Here is a 19,981-nt window from a genome sequence, read left to right as displayed (position 1 = left end):
TACCTTTAATGACAAATGTATCTTTGCCTGTCTGTCTCCCTCTTCTCTCCCCCCAGATGTGCGGGCTGCCAGGGAGCAGATGAGCATCAGAGCAGGGACCTATCCCAGCCTGCCCCTGCAGGAAGCCGCTCCCCGCCCCACCTCAGTCTACAGCCAGCAGTCAGGCATGTCCGCCTGCCCTCCCTCCACCTCCTTCAACGGGCCCTTCAACCCCCCAGGGCTGCTGTCCCCACCGCCCCACAGCAGCAACTACAGTGGTATGGCTGGCCCCCAGCACCCCTTCTATAACAGGGTGAGTGTATTAGAAAGAACACCCTCATGTCGCCAAGAACATTGTTATTCCATATAGGACTGAGAAGGGCCTAGCTCCAAACGTAAATCGTCTGGCTCTAGGTCTATATCGTGTCAGTTAACTCATTCAGTCGTATGCTGCCAGGTAAGCGATCACTGACGGCCTCTGCAACAAAACAAAGGGCTTTGAACCTCGACACGTTCCTTTGCCTACATTTACCACCACCCTTTCAGTCATTTTTATGTTATCGTCCCCCTTCTCACTTTGCTGGACACTTCTGGTTTATAATTTACAGAGCTGTCCTGTTATTGATAGTTCCCATTTAAGTTGAAGTCTCTGCTGTAACATGATGAGGTGTTTGTACTGTGTGACCTCTTGTTTGTACGTAGATACATACATACTTACAGTGTATTTGACATGCTGTGACTGTTTAATTTGCTTCAGTCTCTATCTCATAATGTCTCATAATCAGGCACCTCACTCATTGTTACGCTGGTTTCATATTTAAGTGTTGTATTTATTTTACCCCATGTTAAACGTGTTTCCTTTCTCCTGGTATTCCCCTCCCTCCAGCCATATTTCCCCCATCATGTTTATCAGCTGCCACGCCATTACGTGGGCAGTTTCCCTGTTCATGCTCCTCCACCACGCCCATTCCCACTTAAAAGTGGCTATCCCTGGGATCCGAGCAGTGGACTCGTAAGTATTAGAGTATTAGACCTAGTGCGAGGTAGTGCATAGAGATAGTTAATCTAAAATGGATGTATAACCATGTTATAGATAGAGAAAGTATTGTCATTAGCTTATACAGTGGGGGAAAAAAGTATTTAGTCAGCCACCAATTGTGCAAGTTCTCCCACTTAAAAAGATGAGAGAGGCCTGTAATTTTCATCATAGGTACACGTCAACTATGACAGACAAAATGAGAAGAAAAAAATCCAGAAAATCACATTGTAGGATTTTTAATGAATTTATTTGCAAATTATGGTGGAAAATAAGTATTTGGTCAATAACAAAAGTTTCTCAATACTTAGTTATATACCCTTTGTTGGCAATGACACAGGTCAAACGTTTTCTGTAAGTCTTCACAAGGTTTTCACACACTGTTGCTGGTATTTTGGCCCATTCCTCCATGCAGATCTCCTCTAGAGCAGTGATGTTTTGGGGCTGTCGCTGGGCAACACGGACTTTCAACTCCCTCCTAAGATTTTCTATGGGGTTGAGATCTGGAGACTGGCTAGGCCACTCCAGGACCTTGAAATGCTTCTTACGAAGCCACTCCTTTGTTGCCCGGGCGGTGTGTTTGGGATCATTGTCAGGCTGAAAGACCCAGCCACGTTTCATCTTCAATGCCCTTGCTGATGGAAGGAGGTTTTCACTCAAAATCTCACGATACATGGCCCCATTCATTCTTTCCTTTACACGGATCAGTCGTCCTGGTCCCTTTGCAGAAAAACAGCCCCAAAGCATGATGTTTCCACCCCCATGCTTCACAGTAGGTATGGTGTTCTTTGGATGCAACTCAGCATTCTTTGTCCTCCAAACACGACGAGTTGAGTTTTTACCAAAAAGTTCTATTTTGGTTTCATCTGACCATATGACATTCTCCCAATCCTCTTCTGGATCATCCAAATGCACTCTAGCAAACTTCAGACGGGCCTGGACATGTACTGGCTTAAGCAGGGGGACACGTCTCGCACTGCAGGATTTGAGTCCCTGGCGGCGTAGTGTGTTACTGATGGTAGGCTTTGTTACTTTGGTCCCAGCTCTCTGCAGGTCATTCACTAGGTCCCCCCGTGTGGTTCTGGGATTTTTGCTCACCGTTCTTGTGATCATTTTGACCCCACGGGGTGAGATCTTGCGTGGAGCCCCAGATCGAGGGAGATTATCAGTGGTCTTGTATGTCTTCCATTTCCTAATAATTGCTCCCACAGTTGATTTCTTCAAACCAAGCTGCTTACCTATTGCAGATTCAGTCTTCCCAGCCTGGTGCAGGTCTACAATTTTGTTTCTGGTGTCCTTTGACAGCTCTTTGGTCTTGGCCATAGTGGAGTTTGGAGTGTGACTGTTTGAGGTTGTGGACAGGTGTCTTTTATACTGATAACAAGTTCAAACAGGTGCCATTAATACAGGTAACGAGTGGACGACAGAGGAGCCTCTTAAAGAAGAAGTTACAGGTCTGTGAGAGCCAGAAATCTTGCTTGTTTGTAGGTAACCAAATACTTATTTTCCACCATAATTTGCAAATAAATTCATTAAAAATCCTACAATGTGATTTTCTGGATTTCTTTTTCTCAATTTGTCTGTCATAATTGACGTGTACCTATGATGAAAATTACAGGCCTCTCTCATCTTTTTAAGTGGGAGAACTTGCACAATTGGTGACTAAATACTTTTTTCCCCCACTGTATATGTTTGTTTGAGCCTTCTGATTGGGATTCTAACAGAGATGTTCATTTCACGAGATAACACACCCCCTATTGCAAAAACATGCTTCCGCTCTCCCTTTCTCCCCCCCCACACACACACACACACACACACACGCACACACACACACACACACACACACACACACACACACACACACACACACACCACACATACAACACACACACACACACACACCACACACACCACACACACAACACACACACACAACACACACAACACACAACACACACACACACAACACACACACACACAACACACACACACACACACAACACACACACACACACACACAGGGTTCTAATGTGCAACCTATTTGGTCTCATATCCGACAAAATATATTTCTGTGCGACCAGGAGTTTTATTTTGAAAGCACTGTGCGACTAGGAAACAAATCTCCCAGATAATAATTGTTGTAGTGATAAGGCTTCGCTGTACCGTTGTTTACGAGTGCCCTAGAGAAAAAAGCTGATTCGATAGGGTCATGGTTGCACCAATACTACAGCGAAAATGGTTTGCTTCTAGCTCAACAAGGTCAAAAGATCTGACCCATATTACCGACGCAACATTTTTATCTATAGCGGATCGCCGGGACCGCTTTTTAAGTTTATAAACCTTGTCCTAGGCTGTTCTAAAACTACTCACGCGTTAACCACTTGTTTACACTTTGTTCAGTCATGTTACCTCATTGGCTAGCTAGCTAACAACCTGGTAACTTTACCAGTATATCCAAACATTTGGCGGACAGAAAGAAAGGAAAAGGGATATCTTCTTCAGGAGATCACTGATCATAGCAATGAATGAATTACAGATCTCTTGCATGTTGTCATCACAAATCTGACGTTTGTAAAGAGACAGTGTACAATTTTCAATCTAATGCATCTCAATAGGAAAATAGTGCTTTTACACAATGTAGAAACCTAATATTCCACAAATTGTAACAATGACTGTTATTCGTATAAACATTTTAGCTTTTATAATAACCTAATGTCTTTACAGCGTTACATATTAGTTTCTAGGGCACAACATGCTTCAAAGGTATCTAGAATTCATATACAGTGGGGAGAACAAGTATTTGATACAATGCCGATTTTGCAGGTTTTCCTACTTACAAAGCATGTAGAGGTCTGTAATTTTTATCATAGGTACACTTCAACTGTGAGAGACGGAATCTAAAACAAAAATCCAGAAAATCATATTGTATGATTTTTAAGTAATTAATTTGCATTTTATTGCAAATTAGTATTTGATCACCTACCAACCAGTAAGAATTCCGGATCTCACAGACCTGTTAGTTTTTCTTTAAGAAGCCCTCCTGTTCTCCACTCATTACCTGTATTAACTGCACCTGTTTGAACTCGTTACCTGTATAAAAGACACCTGTCCACACACTCAATCAAACAGACTCCAACCTCTCCACAATGGCCAGAGAGCTGTGTAAGGATATCAGGGATGAAATTGTAGACCTGCACAAGGCTGGGATGGGCTACAGGACAATAGGCAACCAGCTTGGTGAGAAGTCAACAACTGTTGGCGCAATTATTAGAAAATGGAAGAAGTTCAAGATGACGGTCAATCACCCTCGGTCTGGGGCTCCATGCAAGATCTCACCTCGTGGAGCATCAATGATCATGAGGAAGGTGAGGGATCAGCCCAGAACTACACGGCAGGACCTGGTCAATGACCTGAAGAGAGCTGGGACCACAGTCTCAAAGAAAACCATTAGTAACACACTACGCCGTCATGGATTAAAATCCTGCAGCGCACGCAAGGTCCCCCTGCTCAAGCCAGCGCATGTCCAGGCCCGTCTGAAGTTTGCCAATGACCATATGGATGATCCAGAGGAGGAATGGGAGAAGGTCATGTGGTCTGATGAGACAAAAATAGAGCTTTTTGGTCTAAACTCCACTCGCCGTGTTTGGAGGAAGAAGAAGGATGAGTACAACCCCAAGAACACCATCCCAACCGTGAAGCATGGAGGTGGAAACATCATTCTTTGGGGATGCTTTTCTGCAAAGGGGACAGGACGACTGCACCGTATTGAGGGGAGGATGGATGGGGCCATGTATCGCGAGATCTTGGCCAACAACCTCCTTCCCTCAGTAAGAGCATTGAAGATGGGTCGTGGCTGGGTCTTCCAGCATGACAACGACCCGAAACACACAGCCAGGGCAACTAAGGAGTGGCTCCGTAAGAAGCATCTCAAGGTCCTGGAGTGGCCTAGCCAGTCTCCAGACCTGAACCCAATAGAAAATCTTTGGAGGGAGCTGAAAGTCTGTATTGCCCAGCGACAGCCCCGAAACCTGAAGGATCTGGAGAAGGTCTGAATGGAGGAGTGGGCCAAAATCCCTGCTGCAGTGTGTGCAAACCTGGTCAAGACCTACAGGAAACGTATGATCTCTGTAATTGCAAACAAAGGTTTCTGTACCAAATATTATGCTCTGCTTTTCTGATGTATCAAATACTTATGTCATGCAATAAAATGCAAATTAATTACTTAAAAATCATACAATGTGATTTTCTGGATTTTTGTTTTAGATTCTGTCTCTCACAGTTGAAGTGTACCTATGATAAAAATTACAGACCTCTACATGCTTTGTAAGTAGGAAAACCTGCAAAATCAGCAGTGTATCAAATACTTGTTCTCCCCACTGTAGGCCCAACATAGGCTGTATCTCAATCAATTACAAATATTATTTCTGGTGCTCCTAGATTTCATGTGGTGAGCCTAACTTTTATAAATTGGGAGCACCAATGCTACCAATGAACATTTTTCATTTAGAGCCCTACACACATACACACAAACAGAAACTAGAAACACAGAAACATTGACCCTGCTACTTCAGCATCCAACTGTCTTAAAAAACACTGAACGCTGCAGAGACGTCAAAAACATTATTCTCATCCTCACAATGATGGCATGCCCTCTCTCTCTCTCCGCTCTCTCTCTCTCTCTCTCCGCTCTCTCTCTCACTCTCTCCCTCTCTCTCTCCACTCTCTCTACTCTCTCTCCACTCTATTTCTCTCTACTCTGTCTCTCACTCTCTCCACTCTCTCTCCACTCTCTCTCCTCTATATCTCTCTCTCTACACTCTCTCCACTCTCTCCCTCTCTCTCTCCACTCTTTCTATCCACTCTCTCTCCCTCTACTCTCTCTATTGCTCTCTCTCCACTCTCTCCACTCTCTCTCCACTCTCTCTCCTCTATCTCTCTCTCTCCACTCTCTGCACTCTCTCCACTCTGTCCCTCTCCACTCTCTCTCGCTCTACTCTCTCTCTCTGCACTCTCTCTCTCTCTCTCTCTCTCTCTATTTCCTGTCTTGAAGAAATGTCTGTCTCCCTAATGTTTTTTTCTCCTCTAAGACGATGATGTTGTCATCTGTGTGTCTTTCTAATGTTCTCTCCTCACATCCCTCTCTGATGAAGATCTGATGTAGCCACTCCCTCCTCACCTTTCCATCTGTTTCTTTCCACCTCTCATTCTCTCCTCCCTCCAAGCAGTTTAAGGTACCGTCTTTGAAAAAGAAGCAGGTACTGAACCCATTCTGATTTTGTTCCTAACTCCGGCTTTTTACTCCGGCCACTAATATTGCTTTCCTCCTAACTATAACCCCCTTCAGAAGTGATCTGACCTCTGTAATCCCATCATGCACCTTGGGAACTCTAGCCCACTCTCTTGAATGGGAACTAGGAGTTACAGGCATGCTACACTGGAGTAATAACTTTTGCCGAGCGTGAGACGCTCCCATTCATGTCAATGAAACCTGGGCGTAAGTGGTGCGGCTCAGCGTAAAATTACGCTCTGGTTCTATTCATTTTTTATCATGTGCAGCTCACACCTGAGAACACTTGATACAGTGTTCTGCTCACGCCGGCAAAAGCTATGCATCCAGTATAGTAGCTAAAAACCGACAGTTTTAGTGACACTCTAGTGTAGCTTCCTCGTTAGGACAGGAAGTGATGTAGATACTAGATGCTACAAGGCCACTGACTAGTGAAATCTTTGATCTGCTCATCATAGTGCTTCTGTCATACTATTTAAGACCTATTTACAATTAGATGTTTTGCAACTTTGTAAGATACATTGTAGATTTGCAACACTTGTACAATACTCTATAAACATTTCCAACATTTGATTTTGTCTGGCCCTTCTAGCTGAACTCCTCTCCTTACCCAAACCCTCATACACTCCACCCTCTCTCACCTCATCAAAAAAATGTTTTACCATACAGTATTATCTCATCCACTCACTGACAACGTTTGGTTTGGACCTAATGCCGTGACAACCTCTATTAACCCCATTGTCTTACTGTACTCACCCTTAGGATAGCTCCACTCTCATCATCAACCCATTGTAGATTAAATCATATTGTAGTTTTCTCATACCTACTGATGGATTATGTAACCTACGTTCTTTTCATGTTGCTCTCCCCTTTCACTGGGCTTTCCTGTCTTTTCATGTTGCTCTCCCCTTTCACTGGGCCTTCCTGTCTTTTCATGTTGCTCTCCCCTTTCACTGGGCCTTCCTGTCTTTTCATGTTGCTCTCCCCTTTCACTGGGTCTTCCTGTCTTTTCATGTTGCTCTCCCCTTTCACTGGGCCTTCCTGTCTTTTCATGTTGCTCTCCCCTTTCACTGGGCCTTCCTGTCTTTTCATGTTGCTCTCCCCTTTCACTGGGCCTTCCTGTCTTTTCATGTTGCTCTCCCCTTTCACTGGGCCTTCCTGTCTTTTCATGTTGCTCTCCCCTTTCACTGGGTCTTCCTGTCTTTTCATGTTGCTCTCCCCTTTCACTGGGCCTTCCTGTATTACCTTTGCAGATTTCAACGGTGTTTCAGCATGGAATTCCAATTCTATTTTATTTTGTATCAATACATTTCTACTCAAAACGGCAGAGGTTACTATTGATGAATACTTTGAGAAATGTAATCTTGACCTCCATTAAATGTAGCCATACTGTATTAACCAATAAGCCATGTTTTTCCTGTTGGTTGAATCCTCTATCTGGTCATTGACGGTGTGTTCTGGACCTGGTTGTGTGTTGTGTGTGTGTGTGTGTGTGTCAGGGTTCAGCCTCTGTGGTGTCGGGCACCCCAGCCATCCTCCTGAGCTCCATGAACACAGACGCAGTGTGTGAACGTGTCAAACAGATCGAGGGTATCGACCAGAGCATGCTGACCCAGTACACTGCCACCATTAAGAAGGTGAGCTGAGAGAGAGAGATCTCTATCATTAACCTCCTCTGTCTCTATCATTAACCTCCTCTGTCTCTACCATTAACCTCCTCTCTCTCTATCATTAACCTCCTCTCTCTCTATCATTAACCTCCTCTGTCTCTATCATTAACCTCCTCTCTCTCTATCATTAACCTCCTCTCTCTCTATCATTAATCTCCGCTCGCTACCATTAACCTCCTCTCTGTCTCTACCATTAACCTCTCTCGCTACCATTAACCTCCTCTCTCTATCATTAACCTCCTCTCTGTCTCTACCATTAATCTCCTCTCTGTCTCTACCATTAACCTCCTCTCTGTCTCTACCATTAACCTCCTCTCTGTCTCTACCATTAACCTCCTCTCGCTCTCTCTACCATTAACCTCCTCTCTGTCTCTACCATTAACCTCTCTCGCTACCATTAACCTCCTCTCTGTCTCTACCATTAACCTCCTCTCGCTCTCTCTACCATTAACCTCCTCTCTGTCTCTACCATTAACCTCTCTCGCTACCATTAACCTCCTCTCTCTCTATCATTAACCTCCTCTCTCTATCATTAACCTCCTCTCTGTCTCTACCATTAATCTCCTCTCTGTCTCTACCATTAACCTCCTCTCTGTCTCTATCATTAACCTCCTCTCTGTCTACCATTGTCACGTTCGTTCAATGACGGGTCGGACCAAGGCGCAGCGTGATATGCATACATGTTTATTTTAACTTATAAACAACGACAAAACAATAAACCAACGAAACATGACATCCAAAGGTAACACACAACAAACCTCACACGGAACAAGATCCCACAACCCACTAGTGCCAATAGGCTACCTAAGTATTGTCCCCAATCAGAGACAATGAGCGACAGCTGCCTCTGATTGGGAACCACACCGGCCAACATAGATCTAGACATACTAGATAGAAAACATAGAACTACACATCATAGAATATACACACCCTGACTCAACAAATAAACGTCCCCTGAGTCAGGGCGTGACAACCATTAACCTCCTCTCTGTCTCTATCATTAACCTCTCTCTATCATTAACCTCTGTCTCTACCATTAACCTCTGTCTCTACCATTAACCTCCTCTCTGTCTCTACCATTAACCTCCTCTCTGTCTCTATCATTAACCTCCTCTCTATCATTAACCTCTCTCTACCATTAACCTCCTCTCTGTTTCTACCATTAACCTCCTCTCTGTCTCTATCATTAACCTCTGTCTCTACCATTAACCTCCTCTCTGTCTCTACCATTAACCTCCTCTCTGTCTCTATCATTAACCTCTCTCTATCATTAACCTCTGTCTCTACCATTAACCTCCTCTCTCTATCATTAACCTCTCTATCATTAACCTCTCTCTATCATTAACCTCCTCTCTCTCTCTACCATTAACCTCCCCCCTCTCTCTCTCTCTCTCCCCCTCTCTCTCTCTCTCTCTCTCACTCTCTCTCTCTCTCTCTTGCTCTCTCTTTACCATTAACCTCTCTCGCTACCATTAACCTCCTCTCGCTCTCTCTACCATTAACCTCCTCTCTGTCTCTACCATTAACCTCCTCTCTGTCTCTACCATTAACCTCCTCTTCCTTGTCTCTCGTGCTCCTCTCTGTCTCTCAGGCTAATGTGAATGGCAGAGTTCTGACCCAGTGCAACATTGATGAGCTGAAGAATGAGATGAAAATGAACTTTGGAGACTGGCAGCTCTTCAGAGGAACCGTGAGTTTAACCCTAACCTTGCCTCTTGCAAGTTTATTTTGTAGTGGATTTACCAGTAGCTTTAACACTGGACGCTGCTGTTATCAATCACTTCTTAACACATTAATTACTCATTAGCCCAGCCGTATTTAGAGAAGGGTGCATTGTTCCTTTCTCTTCTTCTTTCTCTGCCTCTTTCTCCTCCTTTTCCTCTCCTTCTTCCTCTCCCTACATCTTCCTCCTCCTCTCCTTCTTCCACTCTCTCCCTCCCTCTTCTTCTTCCTTTCCCTCCTCTTCCTCCTCTTCCTCCCCTTCCTCTAGGTGTTGGAGATGCGTCAGGTGGAGAGCCAGGTGCTTCACGAGGAGGCTCCCAGCGAGGTGGACAGCAGTATGGTGGGCCACGGGGAACCGAGGCGCCAGGTCGCCCCGCCCCACGCCGGCGCTGCCAACCTCGACGCCAACTCACCCATGTACAGCTTCAACCTGAGCTTTGAGGAACTGAGCAACGTGGGACTGGACGAGCCTCCCAGGCACAGCAACAACACATGGATGGTGAGTGACTGGTGATCTCTTCCATTGTAGGGAGGTCTACGTTGCATCATTATATTACGTTGACAGAAAGACTGGAATTGTATAGCTATTCAGACCCCTTGACTTTTTCCACATTTTGTTACGTTACAGCCTTATTCTAAAATGGATTCAATTGATTTTTCCCCTCATCAATCTACACACAATACCCCATAATGACCAAGCAAAAATAGGTTAAAAAAATATATAACATTTACATAAGTATTCAGACCCTTTACTCAGTACTTTGTTGAAGCACCTTTGGCAGCGATTACAGCCTTGAATCTTCTTGGGTATGACGCTACAAGCTTGGCACACCTGTATTTGGGGAGTTTCTCCCGTTCTTCGCTGCAGATCCTCTCAAGCGCTGTCAGGTTGGATGGGGAGCGTCGCTGCACAGCTACTTTCAGGTCTCTCCAGAGATGTTAGATCGGGTTCAAGTCCGGGCTCTGGCTGGGCCACTCAAGGACATTCAGAGACTTGTTCCGAAGACACTCCTGAGTTGTCTTGGCTGTGTGCTTAGGGTCGTTGTCCTGTTGGAAGGTAAACCTTCGCCCCAGTCTGAGGTCTTGAGCGCTCTGGAGCAGGTTTTCATCAAGGATCTTTCTGTACTTTGCTCCGTTCAGCTTTCCCTCGATCCTGACTAGTCTCTCAGTCCCTGCCGCTAAAAAACATTCCTACAGCATGATACTGCCACCAACATGCTTTACCGTAGGGATGGTGCCAGGTTTCCTCCAGACGTGACGCTTGGCATTCAGGCCAAAGAGTTCAATTTTGATTTCATCAGACCAGATAATCTTGTTTCTCATGGTCTGAGTCCTTTAGGTGCCTTTTGGCAAATTCCAAGCAGGCTGTCATGTGCCTTTTACTGAGGAGTGGCTTCCGTCTGGCCACTCTGCCATAAAGGCCTGATTGGTGGAGTGCTGCAGAGATGGTTGTCCTTCTGGACGGTTCTCCCATCTCCACAGAGGAACACTGGAGCTTTGTCAGTGACCATTGGGTTCTTGGTCACTTCCCTGACCAAGGCCCATCTTCTCCGATTGCTCAGTTTGGCCGGGCGGCCAGCTCTAGGAAGAGTCTTGGTGGTTCCAAACTTTTTCAATTTAAGAAAGATGGCCACTGTGTTCTTGGGGACCTTCAATGCTGCAGACATTTTTTGGTACCCTTCCCCAGATCTTTGCCTCGACACAATCCTGTCTCGGAGCTCTACGGACAAGAGACAGGTGTGTGCCTTTCCAAATCATGTCCAATTAATTGAATTTACCACAGTTGGACTACAATCAAGTTGTAGAAACATCTCAAGGATGATCAATGGAAACAAGATGCACCTGAGCTCAATTTCGAGTCTCTTAGCAAAGGGTCTGAATACTTATGTAAATAAGGTATATACACTACCGTTCAAAAGTTTGCCCATTAAAATAACATCAGATTGATCAGAAATACAGTGTAGACATTGTTAATGTTGTAAATGGCTATTGTAGCTGGAAACTGATGATTTTTAAAGGACTATCTACATAGGCGTACAGAGGCCCATTATCAGCAACCATCAGTCCTGTGTTCCAATGGCACGTTGTGTTTGCTAATCCAAGTTTATCATTTTAAAATGCTAATTGATCATTAGAAAACCCTTTTGCAATTATGTTAGCACAGCTGAAAACTGTTGTGCTGATTTAAAGAAGCAATAAAACGGGCCTTCTTGAGACTAGTTGAGTATCTGGAGCATCAGCAATTGTGGGTTCGATTACAGGCTCAAAATGGCCCATCTTAATCTTTTCTTTTATTGGCCAGTCTGAGATTTCTTTGCAACTGCCTAGAAGGTCAGCATCCCAGAGTCGCCTCTTCACTGTTGACGTTGAGACTGGTGTTTTGCGGGTAATATGTAATGAAGCTGCAAATTGAGGACCTGTGAGGCGTCTGTTTCTCAAACTAGACACTCTAATGTATTTGTCCTCTTGCTCAGTTGTGCACCGGGGCCTCCCACTCCTCTTTCTATTCTGGTTAGAGCCAGTTTGCGCTGTTCTGTGAAGGGAGTAGTACACAGCGTTGTACGAGATCTTCAGTTTCTTGGCAATTTCTCACATGGAATAGCCTTCATTTCTCAGAACAAGAATAGACTGACGAGTTTCAGAAGAAACGTATTTGTTTCTGGCCATTTTGAGCCTGTAATCGAACGCAATTGCTGATGCTCCAGATACTCAACTAGTCTCAAGAAGGCCAGTTTTATTGCTTCTTTAATCAGCACATCAGTTTTCAGCTGTGCTAACATAATTGCAAAAGGGTTTTCTAATGATCAATTAGCCTTTTCAAATAAAAAACTTGGATTAGCAAACACAACGTGCCATTGGAACACAGGACTGATGGTTGCTGATAATGGGCCTCTGTATGCCTATGTAGATATTCCATAAAAAAACAGCCGTTTCCAGCTACAATAGCCATTTACAACATTAACAATGTCTACACTGTATTTCTGATCAATTTGATGTTATTTGAATGGACCAAAAAATTGCTTTTCTTTCGAAAACAAGGACATGTCTAAGTGACCCCAAACTTTTGAACGGTAGTGTATGTTTTATGTTTTTTTTAAATACATTTGCAAACATAAAAAAACAACTGTTTTTGCTTTGTCATTATGGGGTATTGTGTGTATATTGATGAGGGAAAAAACGAATTTAATCAATTTTAGAATAAGGCTGTAACGTAACAAAATGTGGAGAAAGGGTCTGAATATTTTCCGAATGCACTGTATGTATACGTACAGAACCATGAATTAAGCCATTGACCTGTATGTAAACCAAATGATAGCCTTCATATGTACTTAGACCACAGATCTAGGTCTTCCTCAGTCTTTCAATTTCTTACTGTATGAGATCCATGTATATGTTCCATGTCCTCCCCCTCCCCTCTCCTCCTCCCTAGGCCCCCACCCACCGCACCCCCAGCATGTCCAGCCTCAACTCCCAGGAGTCGTCCAACGACATCGTCAAGCTGACGGAAAAGCAGCAGTCCGAGTATCGCAACGCCTATCAGGAGTACATCGCCCAGATGGCCACGCTGGAGGTAGGCGGAGGCGGGGGAGAGAAGCCCGTCCAGCCCCACCCCAACCAATTCATGACCTCCTCCAGCTCCGAGGACAAAACCAAGGACAAGGCTACCACAAAGAGAAGCACCACCAAGCCTCCCGCCGTGGACGCCCCGGACTTCACCACCGCCGAAGCCCCCCTGGACCCCATCACAGAGGAGGACGAGAAGCAGGACCCCCACGGCTCCTCCAAGACCCTGCTTGGACGCAAGGTGCCCGGGTCCAGTGACCGGGGGAGCGGCATGTTCCAGGGAGCAGCCGACCTCAAGATGAAGACCGGCGGGCTGCGCTACCAGAAGCTCACCAGCGACGACGAGGATTCAGAGAACTCTGACGCTCCTCTCCTGGGGGACGTGAAGAAGCCAGGTGACTTAAAAGCATCCTCCGGCAGCAGCTCCCTGGCCCTGGCTAAGGGGAAAGAATATCCATCTGACTCCATGCTGGATAAGAAGGATTCGTCTGACTCCGGCATGCGCTCCAACGAGAGCTCGCCCAACCACTCCCTGCAGGATGAGGAGGCTGACCTGTCCCAGCTGGAGCGGGCCAACCTGATCGAGCTGGACCAGGAGGACAGCCAGAGCCGGGCAGCCAGTAAGAGGGGTCTGCCCAGCAGCCTGAGTGGTCTCCAGGACCCAGCCGTGGCCCGCATGTCCATCTGCTCCGAGGACCAGTGCAGCCTGCTGGCCAGCAGCCCCGAAGAGAGCTGGCCCTCGTCCAAGAGCTACAACCTCAACCGCACGCCCAGCAACACCACCCTCAACAACAACACCAACGCCCATCAGCAGGGGAACCAGCAGCAGCGTTCCCAGGGGCAGAGAGCTCCGGTGGGGTCCACCAGCACAACCTGTTCCACCCCTACCTCCTCCTCCATCAGCGAGGTCATCATCTCCACGGGTTCCGGCACCACCAGTACCACCACCAAGCCCGGCCCGCACAACGAGAACGTGCGCGTGGTGCACCTGAAGAGGGGGCTGAACCCCGGGGATCCTCCGGAGATCACCACCGTGTCCTCCGACACCGTCACTTTCGGAGAGGAGCGCGAGAGCATCCTGTGAGCCTCCCGCCCACCTCGTACTCAGGCGGCAGACCCCTGGAGAGCACTTAGTCAGATGTTTGGTGTGGTAGTCTGACAATGCATGCGTAGCAAGGTACCATAGCTAGCTAAATGGGTAAATAGATTATGTTAGTGCTAGGTGTGCACTAAGTAGATAGCCTTGTTAAACCAGCCTGCTCACGTTCTGTTACAGGAGAGCGCAGCGGTCAGTCTGGTTTCACCAGGCTACTAGGTAGAGGCAGCTCACTGAGATGTTGTACTGTGTATTTGTGTTGTCTGAAGTGAAGTGAAGTGACCCCTACTAACCATCTTGATATTCTCCTGTGGAAGTGAAGGTAGCTAGCTATGGACACTGTAAAAAATTGCTCTTTGGATCAACCTAATTTTCTCCACCTCTGGTCACAAGTAAAAACAAGAACATTATTATGGCAAATATATGATTCAATGCCAACTGTTATATTTAATTCACCTATATTTCAAGTTGTAACATATTTCTTTCAACACTCATCCTACTTTTCCCCTTTGGTTAAACTTAATATAACAAATAGAAACAAATATTTAATGTCAATACAACCAATTTTTTCATCTTGTTCCTAGTTCACTTTTTACTTTGGAATTACCTATCCAAATGTCTTCAATTGGGTTACAAGCAATGAAATGAACAACCTGTAAAATAAGAAATTACGGTAACTTGAAATAATGTTTCCAAACTTAAGACCTTCACATTTAGTAACCATAATATCATAACCAAGCAATGGCTATCTTAACATAGAAACCTTATCTGGCGCTTTAGTATCACGTGCAAGTATCATTACAGTTGCTGGCAGTGTACACATTTGTTTGGATAACAAATACAATAGACCGCATTAACTGGAATGACATTCATTCTCACGGGTGGGTAAAAATAACCAATTGAAAGCCACACCTCTAACTCTTCTGATAGGCTGCTCTTATCCAGAGCCACTTACAGTTTAGTGAGTGCATACATTTTCATACTGGCCCCCCGTGGGAATCGAACCCACAACCCTGGCGTTGCAAACGCCATGCTCTACCAACTGAGCTACACTGGACCTATTCATGAGGTGTTGAAAGCAATTTAGAAGCTTTCATTCAAATAAAAAAATCACATTGATCTGACGAATTCGTTATTTGATTTCAGACAAATCGATAGAACAGGTTGAATGAACCAAAGCGTAAATTTCGATCATTCCAATCAGTAAAAGTGCTTAAAAGCGCCGTCCCACTTTTTACAGTGCAGTATAATTTACAACTAACTACATACAGTGACTGACTAACTATCTGTTTATTGTTTTGCACTACAACAAGCATGGTAGCCTGAGTGTCAGGCTGTTTGTGCCATCACGCCAACTCCTTGTCACTCGTTGTCATGCCAATGGCTTGACAATGAGCAATGGATTTGGCAAGAGCACAAGCAGTTGTGGGACCAGGCTACACGCACGCCTCAACAGTATTAATATTATCTGCTGCTGCCTATGTGTGTCAACAAGTGATGTATTGAGCTTGTGGGTGGGTAAAATAGAAGAGACCTGGTATAGATGAAGAATGAATGCGTATGAACACGTGAGCCAAATGAACAAAATTGTGTGTAGGATCTGTCTTTGACGTGTCTCAGCAAATGACATGGAGGAGAGTCAACTGAACTATTCGTCTCATTGCAAAAGCCACAGGGCTTTTAAATATTTTACCTCCCTGTGGGCCCTGGTCAAAAGTAGTGCGCTATCGGTGGAATAGGGTGCCATTTGGGACACATCTCTTTCCAACACTAACAAACATTTTAGGATAAAAAGGAGGGACGTTGACACTAATATGTGACAATAATAGCAGTTTAACAAGAAATTGAGAACGAGAAGTATCTTCAGAAAAGTTATTGTTCACTGCAAAATTCAGTTGCTGACTCTTCGCCATATGATAAATGGGAGTGTATGTACGCTGCTTTGTAATGAACAGTGGTTGTAAAGTTATCTGGTTTATTACATGTTGTCATGGCCTGTCTCATCCTGGAACAGTAGTAGAGGCCAATAAAGATAGCCCCATTTCTGAATCCGATGCCATTAAATGTACATTTGAATTAAGCAGATATAAAATGTACATTAGATGTTGTCCGATTCACACATCTGGCTACAGTAAAGATTGGTGTTGCATGCGTACATAATGACCTGTACAATGCATGCGCAAATTAGTTTGCAAATATCTGTGCAAATGTCAAAGAGTGCTCTCCTATGTATTGCATGCATGGTGATGTTGTATGTTGTCTTAACCAGTCAGATGATAACCATGTGGGAGAAGAAAAGAAATGATATTCTATCTATGAAGGGAAAGAAGTGAATGGTGCCGTCAGACATTATCTGACTGAAAAATAAAACCTGGATGTTGGTCTTCTACAGTCTAGCCTCTTGTATGTTCTCACAAAGAAATTAGAAATTAGAAGTATGAACCACTAAGCATTCTCATACTTTCATATAGCAGTTCCTTCTTAAAGTCGGCCAGCAGGGGGCGTGCTCCCCCATGCAAAAATAGTAGTAAGTGCCATAATTTTTTTATTTTATTTTTTTGGTCATTTAGCAGACGCTCTTATCCAGAGCGACTTACAGGAGCAATTAGGGTTAAGTGCCTTGCTCAAGGTATAATATGTAGTAAAATAATATGTGCCATTTTGCAGACGCTTTTATCCAAAGCGACTTAAGAGTCATGTGTGCATAAATAGCTTTACGTATGGTTGGTCCCAGGAATCAAACCCACTATCCTAGTGTTGCAAGTGCCATGCTCTATCAACTGAGCGACAGAGAACCACCAGTGAGTGACTAGATGGGCACACCAGTACACCATCCTGGATAACTGGATAAGATTAGTAACTGCAATGCATTGAGCCTTAAGATATTGTCTTCCTAATTAATCTAATCTGACTCTATTCAGATATATTTAAAAGCAAGTTAAAGGGAATGCAGTTCCACCATCCTTCGTTGTAAGAGAAAGTACAGTGACAGTAATTTAAAAGATTGAAAAAGGTCAGGTATTATAAAGTAATATGGATATTAACATAATGCACAGTATAAGGAATATACTTTATTATTGTATAAAAGTGCAATTTACAACATTTCTTTGAAAGCCGCAGCACAATAAAATGCATCTTTATATTCTCTGCAACAAATCTGCTACTATACAGGCATGATGTTGTCTTAACATTTACAGACATTGAGTGTCCATTAGTCTCTGTAGTAATGCGCCACTTTCCCAAGAAAAGGCAGTCTCCTCTTGTGGAAAGATATCTCGTTTCAATACTGTAATTTCAGTCAGTCTGTCGTTGTGTTCCCATTGTTGTTGAGGTATCATTCTTCAGTTGGAAGAAAATATATCAGGCCAGGCCAGTAGATAAAAAAAATAACTAAAAACAACAACAACAACACATATCTCCTTTTTAGGAAAAAAAGAAGTTAAATCAAGCGGGAAAACCAGCCAGCCATTGGAGGGGAACATGAGGTCCTATTTAAAACACACCTGTAAGAGATTCGGAACAGAAAAGAGGGTCATGTTTAGAGAGAAGCCAGGCTAAAGGACAGACAGGGAACTGGACAGTCAGACTGGCGCCTGAGAGGAAGCCACAGTTATTTTTCTACTTTAACCAAACACTGAAATACTGGTGAGCGTCTGTCTCATATGGCACCCTATTCCCTATGTAGTGCACTACTTTTAACCAGGGCCCATAGGGCTCTACATAGAGAATAGGGTGCTATTTGGGACGTACACACTGAAATACAGGGCAATCCCTGAGCACCAGATGGAGGCGTCGACTCAGTCGGAGGAATAAGCAACATCCTGACAACCTCTAAGTACAACGTGGGAATGGATCTATACTACAGCTATAATGATGCTGGCGCCTGCTTTTCCTCGCTGCAAATGATCTACAGACCGGTAGTTTTCAGAACCCTCAACCACTGACTGGAGTAGCCAGTCTGTCTATTATGTAGCCAGAGACTATTATTTCATGATAGGTTATTCCATCTACAGTGATGTCATATCTTAGTCAAGTCAACAATTTAACAGCTCATATAGACTACCCTTTTCAAAGAGCAACTTATACCAAGTATCCATGTCCTTATACACTCTTAGAAAAAAAGGTGCTATCTAGAATCTAAAAGGGTTCTTCGGCTGTCCCCATAGGAGAACCCTGTGAAGAACCCTTTTTGGTTCCGGGTAGAACCCTTTCCACAGAGGATTCTACATGGAACCCAAAAGGATTCTCTTATGGGGACAGTGTAGTTTGGACTTGTTTTTTCCTAATGAACAAAATGACTATTCCAAATGGAAATGATGGATGCAATATTGGCAGAAAATAAACACTTACCCAGTCAGTGAAGGAGAGTTTAGCTGTCATTAGTCTCTGTATCTTTGGGGAAGTGGTCACTTGACTGTAAAAACATACAAGACAACCACTGTTAAATATCACCATTTACAGATAGAGGCTACTGGCATTGCTGAGTTAGTACAGTGGCAGTGGTCTGGACTCTATTGGGCTGATGCTACATTAATTCACCACCAAGCTGTCACGTGTACAATAACCAACAGTGGCACATAGTCAACTGCAAAAGCTTTATGCAAAGCAAAATAGGCAGGCTGCTTTGGAAAGAATGTAAAAAATAATAATAGATATATTCGAAAAGCCTAGTAAGCATATAAGCATATAGACATATATTACCTAGGCCACATTAATACTGTTCATGTCATAGGATTTAGGGGATCCATTAAAATATAGGAATTCCAATTGAACACGCTAGATTCTGTGTAGCCTACTATGTTTATGTTAGACTATTTATTTTTCTGAACCACTCCAAAACAGAAGTCCTCTTATTGGAAAAATAAAGCTATTCGATTCTATTTTTACCTGAAAGGTGATGAGGCTGATGTCTGAGTTGATGGTTGCTAGGGGATTCCTGGGTGATGCTGCCTGTCCCTGTCCCAGCTGCTGCTGCTGATGTTGGCAGCTGGAGAGGGACGAGCTAGAGTCCAGTGCAATCTGAAGGTCCAAGATATAGTCTATAACATGCTGCAATATCTCCATTTTACTGACGTTCCTGTTCTGTGGGAGGCTGGGCACCAGTTCCTTCAGCATGGTGTAGCAGTCGTTCATATTGTATAGCAGACTCAGAGGGTCATCCATCGGGCTCTTGCTCCGGGAGATGCCGAGGGTATGTTCCGACGAGTTGGAGATGTTGCTCCTCATAGACCGCACCGGGCTTATTGCTTTCATGACGACAGTTGAGTGCGATAAGATATGACGCATGAAAGAAAGCGGTATCTTAGTCCAGACTTCGCCGTATACAATCAGTCAGCACGCTGTCAATTGTTTTTATAAAGGCTCGTGAACGGGGCTTGTCGCGCATCAGGTCGAACTGCACGTAGATTGGCTACCTAGAAGTGTCAATCACTGTCCCAAGCAACGGTATTTGTTCAAATGCGGTAGATCTTTTTCATCCCTCCCATATTTTCCGCATTCTTGAGCAAGTTATGTGAAGGCGCGCACTGAAGTGACGCTCTTCTCTGTTACCTGTGAGATGAGGCTGGCGGGCCCTTGTGAAAATCTGTTTCGAAGTCATCTGAGTCTGTATTTCTGACTGTACAGGT

General features: G+C 44.4%; 2 protein-coding genes across 4 annotated transcripts in view; one reads left to right on the top strand and one right to left on the bottom strand.

Moving 5' to 3' along the window:
• LOC311108554 (kinase D-interacting substrate of 220 kDa B-like) overlaps positions 1-16,736 on the top strand; it is a 47,794-nt gene extending 31,058 nt beyond the window's left edge. For 2 of the 3 annotated variants that reach the window (XM_084151209.1, XM_084151208.1), the window contains exons 23-27: positions 57-292; positions 7,802-7,939; positions 9,564-9,662; positions 9,963-10,193; positions 13,125-16,736. In XM_084151209.1, the coding sequence (XP_084007335.1) occupies positions 57-292; positions 7,802-7,939; positions 9,564-9,662; positions 9,963-10,193; positions 13,125-14,342 (1,922 nt within the window). In that variant the 3' untranslated portion in view covers positions 14,343-16,736. Of the gene's footprint in view, positions 1-56; positions 293-865; positions 992-6,240; positions 6,271-7,801; positions 7,940-9,563; positions 9,663-9,962; positions 10,194-13,124 lie in introns of all 3 variants that reach the window. The other variant, XM_084151207.1, reaches the window with a different exon arrangement.
• Positions 16,737-17,410: 674 nt separating this feature from the next.
• Positions 17,411-19,673, bottom strand: id2a (inhibitor of DNA binding 2a). Its single transcript, XM_084151062.1, has 3 exons — positions 19,242-19,673; positions 18,705-18,768; positions 17,411-17,857 (listed from the first exon to the last, which is right to left on the bottom strand). Exons 1-2 carry the CDS (start codon positions 19,638-19,640, stop codon positions 18,724-18,726), a joined length of 444 nt encoding a protein of 147 aa, XP_084007188.1. The 5' UTR covers positions 19,641-19,673; the 3' UTR covers positions 17,411-17,857; positions 18,705-18,723.
• Between the last annotated feature and the right edge of the window lie 308 nt (positions 19,674-19,981).

Source organism: Coregonus lavaretus (assembly GCF_964263955.1).
Source record: "Coregonus lavaretus genome assembly, chromosome: 33".
NCBI classification, from domain to species: Eukaryota; Metazoa; Chordata; class Actinopteri; order Salmoniformes; family Salmonidae; genus Coregonus; species Coregonus lavaretus.
Note: the sequence above shows the minus strand (reverse complement) of the source record. Positions and strands in the feature narration are given on the sequence as shown.

What these genes read in the sequence shown, in the direction of transcription:
- id2a (XM_084151062.1), bottom strand. Translation starts at nt 19,640, where the DNA reads ATGCGTCATATCTTATCGCACTCAACTGTCGTCATGAAAGCAATAAGC. An exon ending in TCAGCCTCATCACCTTTCAG is followed by an intron (nt 18,769 to 19,241) that starts GTAAAAATAGAA and finishes ATGTTTTTACAG; the next exon opens with TCAAGTGACCACTTCCCCAA.